Here is a 16,181-nt window from a genome sequence, read left to right on the forward strand (position 1 = left end):
CTTACACTACACTGTTTGATGTTACTGCATCAAATTTTTATCAGATAATAGGTTGAAAAAATATTGTACGGTGGACTTTTCATGGAAAAATAAAAAAAAAAATATAGAATAAAATTTTTTGATTTGAGGCTTTATTTTGAGAAAATCGAGTTTGAAAATTTATCAAGTATACTTGAATTTAATTAATTCTAGAACAGAAGAGAATAATTAACAGGAAGCTATTCCTATGTGTGAAAATAAGTAAAAAATATGGAATAAAACGTTTTTTTGTAAGACGCTTTCGAGAAAATCGAATTTGAAAATTTATCAAGTATGTATATATGCAAGGAAATTTTTAACGCACTATATTCAGATCTATTTTTTTACGTACTTTTATGCATTTAAAATAACTTCATTAATTATTCTTTTTTGTCACGTTTAAAATTAGCTAAATTTAAGTTATAAATTTTAAAACTTTTCTAACTATCTTTTTTCAAAAATAAAGCCTCAAATAAAAAAATTTTATTTTATATTTTTTCTTATTTTTTCATAAAAAATCACGTTTTTATATATTATTCGGTCTGTATATGTTTATTGTATAATACACGGAATATTTTCGTTTGATTACAGACTAACGTAGATTTTGAGATCCTAAATATTAAATTGGGAATAATTCAGATCCCAAAGGATAATTCAGATTGTCTACCTGAGAGGCACATTAGGTCCCCCCTCCTTGTAATTGTTTTCTACACGGTCGTGTGCACATTCGATGTGTTAAAGGATTCCCTTGATTGCAATTAATTAGCCATCGTGCATCGTCTGGCTGATAAGTTCTTTACGAATCCATTGACATCTTTCTACTCGAAGATAATCAATCACCTGAATGGTTAACTTTATCCATTTTGCTTCGTTTTATCGTGAAATGATTGCTTGTTACCGAAGAGCTTTTATGTAATCCTGTGTTAGCAGCTCAATTTGCACTCAGTTAACAACATAATATCTGAGCTAGAACCTCTTTTCAAATCTCTTCACATCTTCTTCTATATTTCTATATATTTATATCTTCTCCATTCTTTTATATTTAAGTTATTTGAATATCTATTTTTCTTTCTGTTTTAGTTTAATTAACTTGAAAAATTGAAATCATGTTGATTATGAAATTCGAAAAGACTTAGGACAGTTGAAATTTTCATGACATCTCGTATTTTAGTCGAAAACTTAAATCTTTAAAGTGCAAATTCGAATGTTAGGAAAACAGTATATAAATCGGGATACACTCTTTTCTAAAAAAAAAAAAAAAAAAAAAAAAACGAGATGATGCGATGAGAATTCAAAGCTGACAACTTCTGAAAATGTTACATTAGAAAGTTTTAGAAATTTAGAAAAATCAATTTCGTCGTGTTAAGACACTTGCATAATATGTGTTAATATACTCTTGTCATAGGATGCGTATATTATAAATATTTAACCTCTTGCGCTAGTAACTGGTTCACGGACCATAACGAGTGACCAAACCGTATACAATAATTCGTCTTCTTTTTGAATTCATCGGTATATCACTAGATAGAAATTACTAAGAAGTTTATTATTTGTTTTGCCTGGGTTATATTTGAAAAATCTATTATTTTATCACCATTTAAATAATATATTTGAAAAATATATTATTTTATTATTATTCATCGGTATATCACTAGATAGAAATTACTAAGAAGTTTATTACTAAGAAATTTATTATTTGTTTTGCTCGGGTTATATTTAGAAAATATTGCAATTTTGGGCCAAATACACGTCATTCCAGCGCAATAGGTTAAGTTGTATTAAATGTGATACAGAAGTCCAATATACATTTAAGTTTTAATTCCCTTTTCGCATCAAAAATAATTGTTGAAAATATTAAATAACAAGCAGGAGCGACTTTGCTCCATGAGACTGCTTGCTCCTTTAAAGTGTAAAGCGAGTGTCGATGTTGTTTCAACAGGGAAGGCCATATCGATCTTGGTAGCATTTATAAATAAAGATTTAACATTATACTGTGGAGCGGAAGTGACACGTTTGAAGGTGTGAATAAAACGCGTTTGAATGAAAAAGGCGAAAGTGCAGTTTCTCTCTTCATTTTGATCGTTACTTCACCAAAACTTGAAACGACGCAAGATTTTTTTCACATAAATCTTCACTTGAAACACTTTTCTTCCATTCATGCTACAAATAATCAAATATTTATCTTTCTTTATTTTTCGTCTTGTTGAATTACTTAGAAGTAATGAACTTAAAAATTTCTTTTGATATCACATTACATAATGTTATGATCAAACCGATTTTGATCGCTAAAGGCTGTTTAATCTATTATTATATGTATATATATAGATGTATCTATAATTCAATATCGTACAAAAATGATAAAACAACTGTGGATTATAGTTCAAAAATTGCAAGTTATTCTTTTTTTAATTTTATAATAGTATAAAGTGGTAAAAAAATATTAGAAATTGCAATTTTCTTCTTTCAAATTGTATTATTCAAAATGAAATTCAATACTGATTAATTTACTTATATATATGTGCAAGGTTTGGGCGAATAATATACAAAAGCGGGCATAATGTGATGCCTAATAAAAAAAAAAAAAGAAAAGAATATAAAATAAATTAATTTGAGGTTTCGTCTTCGAGAAAATCAAGTACATTTATTTTCCGATCTTTTAATCTTGTTAATCCCTTAAAGTATTTGTATATTTTATTATTTAATATCATCCCTTAAAGTATTTGTATATTTTATTATTTAATATCATCCTACTGGTATCTGTGACTTGTGATATGAATGAAATGTATTTTTTAATTGTAGGATTTCTCTCAGTTAACGAAGGAGCTTGCAGCAGCCCGCGAAAGTATCCTAGAGAGGGAAGAAGAAATATCGGAGTTAAAAGCAGAGAGGAATAATACTCGTGTACGTAGAACAGACCACTAATGCATCTTATAGATTGAAGCCGGTACTTGTATCCTACGACATTGCTCACGATTCTATTGCTTTCCACAGCTTCTGCTCGAGCATCTGGAATGTCTGGTTTCCCGACATGAACGATCGCTTAGGATGACTGTAGTGAAGAGGCAAGCGGCTGCACAATCTGGAGTATCGTCCGAAGTTGAAGTGCTCAAAGCTCTAAAAAGTCTGTTCGAGCATCACAAGGCTTTGGACGAGAAAGTAAGAACTTTCTGATCCATTGTTTGACGACATTGACACGTTGGCGACCTTGAGGGAGTGTACGGAAAATTATGATTTCCGTCGCCACGAAATTGCATCTTTTTCAAAACCAGATAGAAAAATGATGAATTGTAAATTTCTGTTAAATGATCAGATCACAATTGATCACAGTACGATATAGGGATAAAGTTTCAATACAATCAAAAATATAATAACGAAAAATATAACAATTGAAAATAAAATAATAAAGAATAGGTTTCTTAATGATAAATCTAATTTTCAGGTGCGTGAACGATTGCGAGTTGCACTTGAAAGAAACACCAGTTTGGAAGAAGAGTTAGTTATTACCAAAGAAGAGGTACCGTTTCAATTAATTTTATATAACCTTTAATAATAATTATTAAATTGTTTGACAATCATGTAATGTTAAATGATAATGTTAATAATTTCGATAAAAATTTGCAGCTCCAGCAATATAAATTAAGTGGGCATGCACCTAAAAATATAGAAGATAGGCCTAAGGAGAATGGGCAGACAGAGGATGGTCAGCAACAGAACAAGGTAGCTGAGAAATTCCTTCAAGTTGTTGCACATCTATACATAATGTATTCCACAAATATTTCACATACACTGCTCCTTCATACTTCACAATCACATTCATCATGCATACATGAAAAAAGGTGTTCAACATGTTTAAGCGTCGTGAATTGCATTTATACGATCTTTTCACTTTGCATGTCCATGGTTTTGATATACTTCAGTATCTCACTTAGTCACACCGTTTTACATAGAGCGATAGAGTTCGTTTTCTGCGTCATCGGGTCCTCTTGTTCTCTTTTTCTCTATCTGTGATACGCTTCTAATCTTGACGTTAGATATTGATCGATTTCGAAGTTATTGGTCACAGATTTCAGCCCTTGGCTCATGTTTAACGATTAAAGAGTATATTCTGTGTCATCTTAGAAACATTTAATCACAAATGATTCTCACACGTCATAATTTGAATTATAATAATTGACTGCCAGTCATTTTATTCCACGGTTCATTCAACTTCTTTTTTCTATAAGAATTTCCAATTCGTTTCAAATCATGGCACGTTACGTGTTAGCCAGAGGAAATCATGCAACGTCATCCTTGAACAGTGTTCAAATCTGTACCGATAAACTGCCCATCTGTTTGCTATTCATCTCAATCGTTGCATCCATATTAAGAATGTATTCGCAATAGCGTGCACGGTAGTGGTTTAATCGCGTAGCTGTATAAATATATAGTTGTTGGGAATTGCGCGGCGATGCAGGACAAGCAATGCGAGCGAGGCATTCTGAATGTAGTGTTATGATCGGGCAGAATGAGACTGAGCAGGCAGCAGGCCAGCAGGAACAGCAGCAACAACCGCAGCAACAACAGCAACAACAGCAGTCGATACAAAAGCTAGGTACGGAGAAGTCAACAGAGATCGAAAGTAGATTGAGCAATGGAAGTCTCGATCCTGTGGACCAGGATTCTGCGGCACGCGTAATAGATTTGCAAGCCACTCTCGACAAGCAGGTATGAAAAAGTATCTCAACGAGCTACTTAGAGTACGTATGATTCTTTTACTGAGGAACAGTCAGGTAGATGAATTCGTGGAACGTTTCATGCGATAAAACTGTATCCCTGACTGCTAATTTTTTTGAGATGCAGAACGAATATACTCTTCTTCGGTCTCCCCTTTTTTCTCTGCATGTATTTCAAACGATTTGCAGACTTACACGAGTCCAGAGAAACATTTTTTATTTGTCATTCTTGGTTTAGCAAACTTTCAAACCTTAGAATGTTTCTGTTATATTGCATGATGCTGAAACACAATGATAGATTGTTATTTTTGATAATATTATTAAGTGCTTATTATCAAGTGCTTAAGAAATTTTCTAGATACAGATTCTGCTCATTAAATGTTATAGAATATGATAATCATGAAGCGATTATTGAAATTTTTTATCGTTTTTATATTGTAACGAGATTTTTTAACGTATATTAACAGATTTTTTTAAAAGATATTAACAGATTGTTGCACAATTTAAATTTCTCTCTCGTTAAGTGTGCCATATTATTGCCGCCTATGGCATGTTGTAGAATGAATATATCAATAATGTGTGTTCCATATTCGCATGATTTAGTGAGTAAGAATGAGTTTTTCTCAAACAAACTTTATAAGCAACATAATAATTATTAATACATATGTGTCTATATATATACTGACATGTACATCCCATGTGCAATATAAAAACACATTTACAATTTAAATTATAGTATATATTTCAATTAGATCTAGTGTAATATCTTAAAATTAAGATTAGAACAAGAGGTAATGTTGTTAGAATACATTAGTGTATACTTACATAGAGAATATGAGAAACACAATTTTTATACTCCTTCTACACACACACAAGTGATATATTAGACATGCATTAACTTTTATTGATAATATATTGTAACAATTCTAGAGCTCAGAATTGAGCACATGGCAACGGCGAGTAGCCGAATTAAGTGGTCGAGTGACAGAATTAGAAGAAACATTGTCCAAAACTCAAAAAGATCTTCTGAAAACGCAAGAAACAAACGTTAAGCTGCAGAGAGATTTACGCGAAAATGTTGCCCAAAAAGAGGACCAAGAAGAGAGAATAGCGACTCTTGAAAAACGATATCTTAATGCTCAACGAGAGTCTACTAGTTTGCATGATCTCAATGAAAAGCTGGAGCAAGAGCTGCAACATAAAAAAGCTCAATTAAAGGTAACTGTCCTTCTATATGAAATTCACAGTTTATGTCAGTTTAATGTATTTTATATTTTTAATATCTTTTAGCTCCAAGAAGAAAAAATAGCGGCAATACAAGAGAAATTAGAACTTGCAGAACAAAAATTAGCCCAATATGCTAAATTACCAGAAATGGAAGAGCAATTAAAACAGAGGATGGAGGCTCTGACGCAGGTGAGGAGGCCCAACCAGGTACGCAGAGGAATTAAGTCGTCGTATCATCAATTTATTCTTTTCTTATTCCTCTGCACTTCTATCGAAACTCCTCGCCTCCAAATATACCTATGTCTAGAATGCTTATCCCTAATTAGTCCCCTTCAGTTTCATATTAAACATCTCCCAATGTTTCTCTGCTATATTCTTCATCATTGGCTGCGTTGCTACTGATATACTACACATACAATAAACATACTTCGGATTTTTTTTATTTTCATCTAAGATTATGAAGTTACCATGATCATCATGTTAATAATCACGTTAATTATAAGGGTAAAAATTAACATAAAAAATAATTTACTTACTTTCAACTTAACACTACTGTACCAAACATGTAGCAATTAATGTGATTCTTTTCAGAGCTTATTATTAACTTAGTAGTTTAGTGTTACATTTCTGTAGACACATTTCGTAGACATCTATTTATTCTTCAATTTAATTCATTAGCTTTTCATGTTAATTCTAAAAAATTATATTTAAAATAAAAAACAATTAAATAGATATTATTTTATGAATTCATCTCTGATTAAATTTAATCTCTGCAGGCATTGATTTTAATTGTATGAAATATTTAATAAGCAGGCTCAAGAAAGACATGGCAGCGCAGAAGATAGAATACAAAGGTTGGAAACACAACTTGAAGAAAAGAATGCAGAAGTGATGCGTGTCAATCAACGACTTAAGATGAATGAGGAACATAATACGCGACTTAGTACAACTGTTGATAAACTTTTGTCTGGTAATTTATATGTATATGTATATATAATAACAAATATATTCTTATATTTATCTTATGTTTATTTTATGTTTCATTTATTTATCAGTTCTGATTCATCTTTTTAGAATCTAACGAAAGATTGCAAGTGCATTTGAAAGAAAGAATGCATGCATTAGAAGAGAAAAACGCACTCACGCAAGAACTAGAGAAGACTAGGAAAATAGCGGAAGATCTTCAAAACGAAAAGGCTGATATAGTTAAAGAATTAGGAAAAGCTCGTTTAGAGATCGACAATGTGAAAAGACAAATGCTCCAACAGGAAATTGCATTCAATATTCAACAAACAGATGCTCTAACTAGAAGTTTATCTCCAAATGCAGTGGATCCAGGTTCTTTTTCTAGGAGTGCAAGTCATAGTAGTTTTGATACTCATTCTTTGCCAAGAAGAACGGGTAAACGACCTGCAATTGAAGAAGATCCGTCAAAGGTAGAGTATGAAAGATTAGATTTTAGTATATAGAAACTTAAATGTACAATAGAAAACTACAAATAACATGTTCTTCTCAGAATTATGTAGCACGCACTTTAGCAGAACAGGAATGGGAAAAATTACAGCAGGCTCATGTTCTCGCAAATGTGCAACAAGCATTTGATGTTTCCAGTGATGCAGAAGGCGATGGCGATAATGAAAGTCTATTCAGCTGTGCAGCTGATGTAATTAGTCCTACAGGACATACAGATGCTCAAACACTAGCATTAATGTTACAAGAACAATTAGATGCAATTAATAATGAAATTAGATTAATTCAGGTAATTAAAAGTTATTTATTGTATCATATTTTATATATCAATATGTCAAAGTGCACTTTTGATGAAGGAAGAAAAACAAAGTACTGAAGCGCGTGCTGAAGAGTTGGAATCCCGGGTTGGTAGTCTAGAACACATGAATTTATTAGCAAGAGGACGAAGTCTCGAACGAGCATCTCCACCATTAAGTGGTCGATCTACTCCAAAATCTCATCATAGTCCAAATAGAGATTATTTACATAAATATCATACTGTAAGCATCGTTTATTTTATAATTTTTAATCATTTAAAAATATATTTTCAATATTTTTATCATCTTGAAGGCACCAGCATCAATGTCTCCAGCACATCTCCATCAATATGCTGCTTCTTTAGCTAGTCCAGGTCAACTTTCAGAATCCCTTCCTGCAAGTCAGGTAAATAACAATAACTATAATTATTTTTGTTATTCTTCTGTTTGATACAGTTATGTAATATAAACGTTTCTTTGTAGTTGCAATTATCAGGTGAGGAATTGCATTCAGTAAGTGAAAGAGACAGTACTGGTGGTGCAGGAAGTGGTAGCGATGCAGCTTCACCATTAACTGCTCGATCGATCAGGCTAGAACGAGTAGCACAGGCACTTGCTCACAGTCAAGAGGAGCTCAGAAGGTATGTGTTTAATTTTCTTATTAACGGTATATAAATTTTAATGATATTAACGAATATCGAATTTCTTTGTGGATCCTATTCTTGAATATAAACATTATCAGAAAACTGACGATAGTTTATTATCAACAACACTTTAGCAACCACATCTCTGACAATAAAGATTCTAAAGATTTTGTCTTTTCGTTTTCTTTTATTGGGAAACAATAAATTTTTCTAATATATATTAGATATCATAAATATGCTATTTTATTCAATTAATTGATGCTTAAATAATGGCACACGATATTATCAAAGTGGCCAAATTATTGCATATATAGAGATAGGATTGTCAAAGATCCAGTAATTACATTGTAAGTAGTTGGTATTGTGCGTTGTTTATGCTGCCAGACGTACTGGACAAGCCGGATTTCCTACCAGTGGTTTTCCTGCTCACAGGTTAATTAAAGATTGTAGTACTGCATGTAATCCGCAACATATGCCGCTGTGCACGACATATTTGAGTGGCCTATGTGGGCATGAAATGAACAACTTTGAAGTCGACTTAAGTGACATCGATGGTAACAGATCCTTTTTATATCTGTTTTTGGAAAAAGGAATTTACTAAGATGATCTTAGGTTTTCACAAAAAATTACTATAGGGATTGATAATTATAGATATTTTTGTATCGTACAATTTATTATGGATATTTCCATTTTTTAATTATAACTAATCTTTTATCACAAGAAACATATAATCAATGAATAGTATGCAAGATGTCACATATCCATGCCTACAGCCCCAATTTTCGAACACAGTGGTATGGACGAACCGACTGATAAATCTGATAGAAATGAGTTTCTGGAAGAAACTGATATTAGCTTCTTCCGTCCATCGTACATTCAAGCCTGCCCAGTTCACGACAAACATCGCTGTCTTAAACAAACGAGGGAATTTAGACAGCCAAGAGAATTGCATCGAGTTAACGTCGCGTCCGAAACTCCTACGCGAATAAGGTTGTTTTTTTAAGGAATAGATACAAAGATATAGATGGATCCATTATTGCACAGATGCAATATACGCATAACAGTTTTATCAGAGATTACAATTGTTTTAATAGAATTCATAAATAACGTGGTCTTTCTATATCTTTGCGTTTAAATAGTACTTGTTATGGCAATCCCATCTCATAAGCAGTGATCAGCTATATTTCCAGGTTTTTATGCCTTGCCTGTAATACTGAGTAGGTATTACAATTTTTTCAATATTTTATCGAACATAGTTTATCATTTTGGACGTTCCTGGAAAAAAATATTTTTTATTTTTTCATATCATATATCACTTTTATACGTATAAGAAATTGAATTATAATTTAATATTTTTCCATGAATTTCTAAAATCATTGATACTGCTTCATTTTTTCTTTAGTCTATTAGTTAATTACTTGTAGTAATTGTCAGTTGTAGATGTTTTGAATAGCAAAAAATCAAAACTTAAATGCTTCAAGTTAACTCAACTAGGAATATTATCTTCATTGGAAATAGGTATTTCTGGGTAAAAGATCATACCGCATATATTACTCAAAGCTAAATAGTATTTGTGCTTATGCCCATGTATAATAATGTATAAATAATCATATATCATTGCTAAAAAAATCTAAGTAATGCAATTCACTTGGCTCATTAAGTTCCCTGTTTATATGTTATTTCATGTAATTTAAAACATATTAAACATTAATCTATATGCTTTAAATATTAAAAAGTACAAAACATTAGATAATTTAACAAATCCTACTGTCACTTTGGGTTATTTGATATGATGATGTATATTTAAAAAGATTTGAAAATAATTTGAATAAATTCAGATCACAAAAGTGATGTAAGAAGTACATAGTTATAGAAAAATGTAGTCGGATAGTGTGTGGGCTAGAATGCATTATTTAGAGTAGAAATAGAAACTAGATTAGCGCTCCATGCAGCAGGCATGGGCAACATAACAACGGCGCACTCAATTCTGGGACTCCCCCTTCCCCATTGTCCTCACGTCATAGCAGCCAGGACAGTTTGCATAAGAACAACTTATCTGGTGTTGGATTGCCAATTGGACAACTGTCTAGCTCGCATTTGCACATGCAATCTACCATGAGTCCAGCAACAGCGGCAGCGGTGGCTGCAGCTCAAAAGAAGAAAGGCATTAAGAGCAGTCTTGGTAGATTTTTCAGCAAGAAAGAAAAGGTAATGCAGATTTTAGTTACATAAGATAATAAATAAAAAGTAAGTGAATAAAAAAATAAGTTTTGGTTACAGATCAAAGGAAAAGACACACCAATGCCTGGAGATATGTCAGGTATGGGAGGAGCAAGCACACCTGCTGATCCTGATTATGGAGATAGTGTCTCTGTAGCTGGAACTATGGGCAGTAAAAGCGATTTTGACCGTAGAAAAAAGAAAAGGTATATATATGTAATTGCTAATAATATATTTATATTTTAAGTAGTTAACGAATATAATTGTATACGTTATAGTACTAATTTTCTTTTAGTCCAAGTATGTTTGGAAGTATGTTAGATTCCTCACGGCACGAACTTTTGGCGGAGGCAATGAAAGCTGGAACACCATTTGCTCTGTGGAATGGGCCAACTGTAGTGGCTTGGCTTGAGCTTTGGGTGGGCATGCCAACTTGGTATGTTGCAGCTTGCCGGGCAAATGTCAAAAGTGGTGCTATAATGAGTGCTCTTAGTGATACCGAAATTCAACGTGAAATTGGTATAAGGTACAAAATTAAATTATTTAGTATATTCTGTATTTTGGATAACAAATATTTATAGGATAAGACTATAAGTATAAAGCTATTAATATAATTTTTATTCTCAGTAATCCTCTACATCGATTGAAATTGCGATTAGCTATACAAGAAATGGTATCACTCACAAGTCCATCAGCACCAAAAACCTCTCGCACAACCTTAGCATTTGGAGATATGAACCACGAATGGATTGGTAATGTTTGGCTACCAAGTCTTGGTTTACCACAATATCGATCCACTTTCATGGAGTGCCTTGTTGATGCTAGAATGTTGGATCATCTTACCAAAAAAGACCTTCGTGGTCAACTTAGAATGGTTGATAGCTTTCATAGGTAATAAATCATTAAAAATGAAAATCATATTTACTGGTGTTTTAGTTTCTTTGATTTAATCCGAATTTTATTTATTTTTACAGAACAAGCTTACAATATGGCATTTCATGTTTAAAGCGATTAAATTATGATAGGCAACAATTAGAAGAAAGGAGACGAATGGCGGAAGGTGCCAACGTCGATGTTCTTGTATGGAGTAATGATCGCGTTATAAGATGGGTGCAATCTATCGGCCTGAAAGTAATTCCATTTTATTATTTTATATTTTATAATTTATTCGTTCTGTAAAGCATAATTTTCATATATATCCAGGAATACGGGAACAACCTCTTAGAATCTGGGGTACATGGTGCTCTTATAGCCCTTGATGAAAGTTTTGACGCCAATAGTTTTGCTTTAGCGTTGCAAATTCCAACCCAAAACACACAGGTACATTTTGACTTTATAATTAATATTAATTAATTAATAATAAATTAGTTTAAATTATATGTAATAATTTTTACTATTTTTTGTACTTGAATAGGCTCGACAATTGTTAGAAATGGAGTTTACAAATTTATTAACTGTGGGAACAGAAAGGCGACTCGACGAATCGAATAGTATAAAATCCTGATCCAACTTGTCTAGCAGGCTGCCTCATATTCAACCACATCACGTCTAGTCCAAAACCCCAGCTATTACTACTTTCTGTATGCAAGTGTATTGTAAAAGTTGTAAGAGCTTTAAATATCACTCTAAGGGTATCTTCATACTGTTAAGAGTTGTAATATGCGGTAGTATGAAAACACGATCAGGCATAAATTGTAAAAAGAAAAGGGTGATTTATCGTATGTTCAAGAAGAAAATTTAAAATGTTCTATCAATTTTTATGTCATATTTCATAAACCGCTTGTTACATACGTCGGATAAAAAATGATAATTCTGAATTAATTACTCTCATATAGATACTGAAATGTAGTGAGCGGTCAGGAAATCATGAAACATGTATTTCCTCGAAAGCCAAAACATCAATTGTAGGTAATTATATGACAATAATTCTGTCTAATTTTACCTTGATTTCTTAAGGGTAGCAAGACTTGTAGTTTTCAAAATGCAGTAGGACCTCGATAAACTAACTAACTAATCGGATACTTAGATAAATTGAGCGAATAATTTAAGTCTGAGGAGAAATAGCTAGAAATACTTTCTGTGTACAAAATAAGATTTTTTTATAATCATAAATATGTATATTTTTTTCATATAATCATAAACGTGTATATTTTACGATATAAAAATGTAACTATTGATACGTAAAATTTTTTTTTCGGTATGAAAACTATATTAATAGTATTTTTTCAACATTTTCGTCACCAGTAGTTATTTTATTCAGATTCTATTCGCCTTTTTCTACTTCCTTACAAATAGATTCTTTTAGATTGATATCAAGAGTAATTGATTTTATTGATTCGTCTCAATTGATCATTTGCTCAATTTCTTTTTTCATTAAAACAAGTATTTTTCTTTTACAACTCATTTTTACGGCTTAAACATTCACTTATTGTTAGTAATAATGATAATGACTAGCATTCGTAGAAAGCAATAAACTATTGAAGGAAAGAGTTTGTAAAAATGGAAGAAAGCGTTTGTTAGAAAACAATCGAAATCTCGGTTGATCAAGACTTCGGATAATCATAATCCGATTGAGGTCCTATTTTAATAAATATCATGGTAGGTTGTAAATTTTCAGGATATAATCGCATATTTCTTATACTATGTACTTATATTGTATAATAGTTAAAACAACTATCTATTTTGATAATACTACTTACCGCACAAAACAAAAATTCCCAAAATTATATTAGTGCCATTGCTCTCGAGGAAATTATTTATGTACAAGGAAAAGACTGCATTCTATATTTCTGCATCTATAAGACGGTGACCTAATAAGCCATATATATATAAAAGAATATATATATATATATATATATATACATAATATACATATTATATATATATATACATAATATACATATTATTTCATACAGAAGGAGCGCTGAAATATTTGTTCTCCTCTGTTATTTCGATGAATTTTAAATGTTTAGATCACATATAACACGTAATATATTAAAGAATTACACCAAGCAACTATCGTAATTAGAAAATTATCAAGACAACCAGTTGCATGGACGTGTTTAAAAGAGCTCGCTTTTTATTTATCGTGAATTAAGAAACGGACGTTTTATACCAAAATAATCGCGCAATGTATGTACGTGTACGAAGCGACAGTAGATGTTATAAAATTAAGGAATTTTGTAATTTTAATTGATAATTGGTCTCCGTTAATCAGTCATATACATCGTTATATCTTTATTTTGCAGTCGTTGATTTGTTTAATCGTTAAGAAATTATGTCTTATTTGGTTCTCTGGCATTTTTAATTCATTCAAAGGAAAAATTTGATATCGATAATTCATTTATAAGTATTTTTTATTGTTAGTGTTTTGTTTCAAAGTTCCAGAAATAGTTATTAGTAAATTTGATTAGTAGTGATAAAAAATTTATGAAGATGAATATAAATATAATGAAAAGTCACAAATAGTAAAAAAAAGAAAAAAAAAAGGAATATAATAGAAATGGTCATAGCAAGAACAGTAAGAAAATATACTAATAATGGCCATAAATATTACTTAACAATAATGACGATGTTGCTGAAGACAATGATTGCGATGATAATTATAATTACAATATATCATTACAAAATGTTATCAAGCTGACGATGTGGCGAAAGACTGAGATTACAACAGTGACTGTAATGATAAAACTGGTCATGATAGAGACGATCACAATAATGATGATAAGTTATAATGGAATGTTGTTAATGTTGTTGATACTTGAGGAATCATTGTTGTTGATGTTTGTTTCCCTGTGAAGTACCCTTTGCAAGCTGTTCGTTGTAACTCCATTACTCTGCACGACCTTCCGAATGGGCGCAAACGTACCAAATAGTTTCTACCAAAGAAATTACAATGTATTACAATGTATAATTGTACAATCGTACACGTGTATACAAGAATGTAACGTTGACAGTCGACATATATGTACGCAATAGAAAGATCAAAATATGTCTTACGTATAAACACCATAATGTGTATAGTCTTATTCTTCGGTATGTAGTAATCTTTCTCTTCTCGAAGTACCACCGATCAGTTGAAATATTTCTAGATAATCAGAGAAACTCGCTAAGCCAAAGCAACGTTACGCTACCTCAATACTGAGATAAGGTGGTACACTTTTATTTCTTTCTATAAATATTTTAATAAATATCGTCCCATGATTTTTAATCATCGGTTAATTCTTATGAGAATATAAAGAATTTTTAGTTAACGTCGCGTTGGAGGATAAGTCGTCGTAGTGAAAACGTTTTCACATACAAATTATATTATTAAGCTATTAGAAGAAACCAATTATTGGAAAACAACGATTAATAAATGAGAACTATACGCGCATTTAGTTATTTTATTGATACTGAACAATTTTCCCAAGTACATACTGTATTACAACGTATAAACTTAACTTTTTTAAAATCCTAATGTAATACTACACGATTGTAGAAAACTAATTTGTATAAGTAACAAATAGGTATACAAAGCTGAGTCACTTTGTGAAACAGAATGGCCGTCTCTCCCTTTCGGAAGTGTCTGCAGTATGTGTAAATGACTGAACTTATTTTTAATGTATGCTAGATAATAGTGTTTATGGACATTCCAAGAGAAAGAAATAAAAGCAAACCTTCCAAAAGCAGTCACATTCATAATTGCATACATGTGTAAATCATGACTCGATATGTAGCAGCTTTGCCGCCTTCTATGTATTTAACTATAAATATATACATAGGTATGAAGAAATTTCGCCTGAATCCAGCCTCCGACTGCTCGGTATCGAATAGAGCTTGAATAAGCACAACTAATAATAACTATTATATGCGTAATGTTTTTACCAAAAGATAATGAACAATTGCTTAAATTTAGATTTTATCTTTCTTTCGAGTTTCTTTAATTTAATACAAATTTCTGACCAAGAAAAAGTATGTATTGCATACCTTTTTTAAATGTACATATATATATATATATATATATATATATATATATATGCTGATAAAAAAGTAAAATATTAAAATATTAAATATTGTCTTCAGCAATGCTGGACGAACTGTTTTATTTGAATGTAATAGCTTTGTATGTTGTATAGCAAATTAATAATACCTAAAGAAATACATCTATAATGTTTAAGTTTCTTTATTATCAGTTTACACATATCATAAGATTGTAAAAAGATATAGGGGAAATGAAATTACATTAAATAAAATATTGTTTTTTTGTATAATCATTTTCGTTCCTAGAAAAAAATATACATGCTAATACATGGTAAAAACATACACGTTAATTATATGTAATGTGATGTAACAGTCTGTAGTATGTGTTATTTCACAATGCATCTTTTTCTTCGTACACTGTTTTTGTGTGCTCAATTCGGCCGAACTGCCGGAAGAACAAGTTATTCTGGATTTTTGTATGACATATGTTTGTGTATGTTAATTATTGTACATATGTATGCACGCGCGTACGTGTGAGTGTGTATGTGTATATATATATATATATATATATATATATATATATATATATATATATATATATATATATATATATATATTTTTGTGTATATATA

At 31.2% G+C, this 16,181-nt stretch overlaps 1 protein-coding gene across 16 annotated transcripts in view; it reads left to right on the plus strand.

Annotated features, from left to right (window-relative positions):
* LOC122528055 (liprin-alpha-1) overlaps positions 1 to 12,747 on the plus strand; it is a 49,692-nt gene extending 36,945 nt beyond the window's left edge. For 4 of the 16 annotated variants that reach the window (XM_043652747.1, XM_043652749.1, XM_043652746.1 and 1 more), the window contains exons 3-23: positions 2,818 to 2,919; positions 3,010 to 3,174; positions 3,458 to 3,532; positions 3,640 to 3,735; positions 4,522 to 4,722; positions 5,661 to 5,948; positions 6,021 to 6,164; positions 6,768 to 6,927; positions 7,032 to 7,393; positions 7,474 to 7,716; positions 7,784 to 7,966; positions 8,037 to 8,129; positions 8,207 to 8,364; positions 8,752 to 8,799; positions 10,323 to 10,575; positions 10,648 to 10,793; positions 10,883 to 11,113; positions 11,215 to 11,478; positions 11,562 to 11,718; positions 11,791 to 11,907; positions 12,002 to 12,747. In XM_043652747.1, coding sequence (XP_043508682.1) covers positions 2,818 to 2,919; positions 3,010 to 3,174; positions 3,458 to 3,532; positions 3,640 to 3,735; positions 4,522 to 4,722; positions 5,661 to 5,948; positions 6,021 to 6,164; positions 6,768 to 6,927; positions 7,032 to 7,393; positions 7,474 to 7,716; positions 7,784 to 7,966; positions 8,037 to 8,129; positions 8,207 to 8,364; positions 8,752 to 8,799; positions 10,323 to 10,575; positions 10,648 to 10,793; positions 10,883 to 11,113; positions 11,215 to 11,478; positions 11,562 to 11,718; positions 11,791 to 11,907; positions 12,002 to 12,091 — 3,576 coding nt within the window. In that variant the 3' untranslated portion in view covers positions 12,092 to 12,747. Of the gene's footprint in view, positions 1 to 2,817; positions 2,920 to 3,009; positions 3,175 to 3,457; positions 3,533 to 3,639; positions 3,736 to 4,445; positions 4,723 to 5,660; positions 5,949 to 6,020; positions 6,165 to 6,767; positions 6,928 to 7,031; positions 7,394 to 7,473; positions 7,717 to 7,783; positions 7,967 to 8,036; positions 8,130 to 8,206; positions 8,365 to 8,751; positions 8,800 to 10,319; positions 10,576 to 10,647; positions 10,794 to 10,882; positions 11,114 to 11,214; positions 11,479 to 11,561; positions 11,719 to 11,790; positions 11,908 to 12,001 lie in introns of those variants that run through there. The other 12 variants (XM_043652756.1, XM_043652757.1, XM_043652750.1 and 9 more) reach the window with 12 other exon arrangements.
* Positions 12,748 to 16,181: the final 3,434 nt, after the last annotated feature.

The sequence above is a fragment of the Frieseomelitta varia genome, unplaced genomic scaffold (genome assembly GCF_011392965.1).
Source record: "Frieseomelitta varia isolate USP_RPSP 00005682 unplaced genomic scaffold, Fvar_1.2 scaffold_244, whole genome shotgun sequence".
In the NCBI taxonomy this organism is placed as follows: Eukaryota; Metazoa; Arthropoda; class Insecta; order Hymenoptera; family Apidae; genus Frieseomelitta; species Frieseomelitta varia.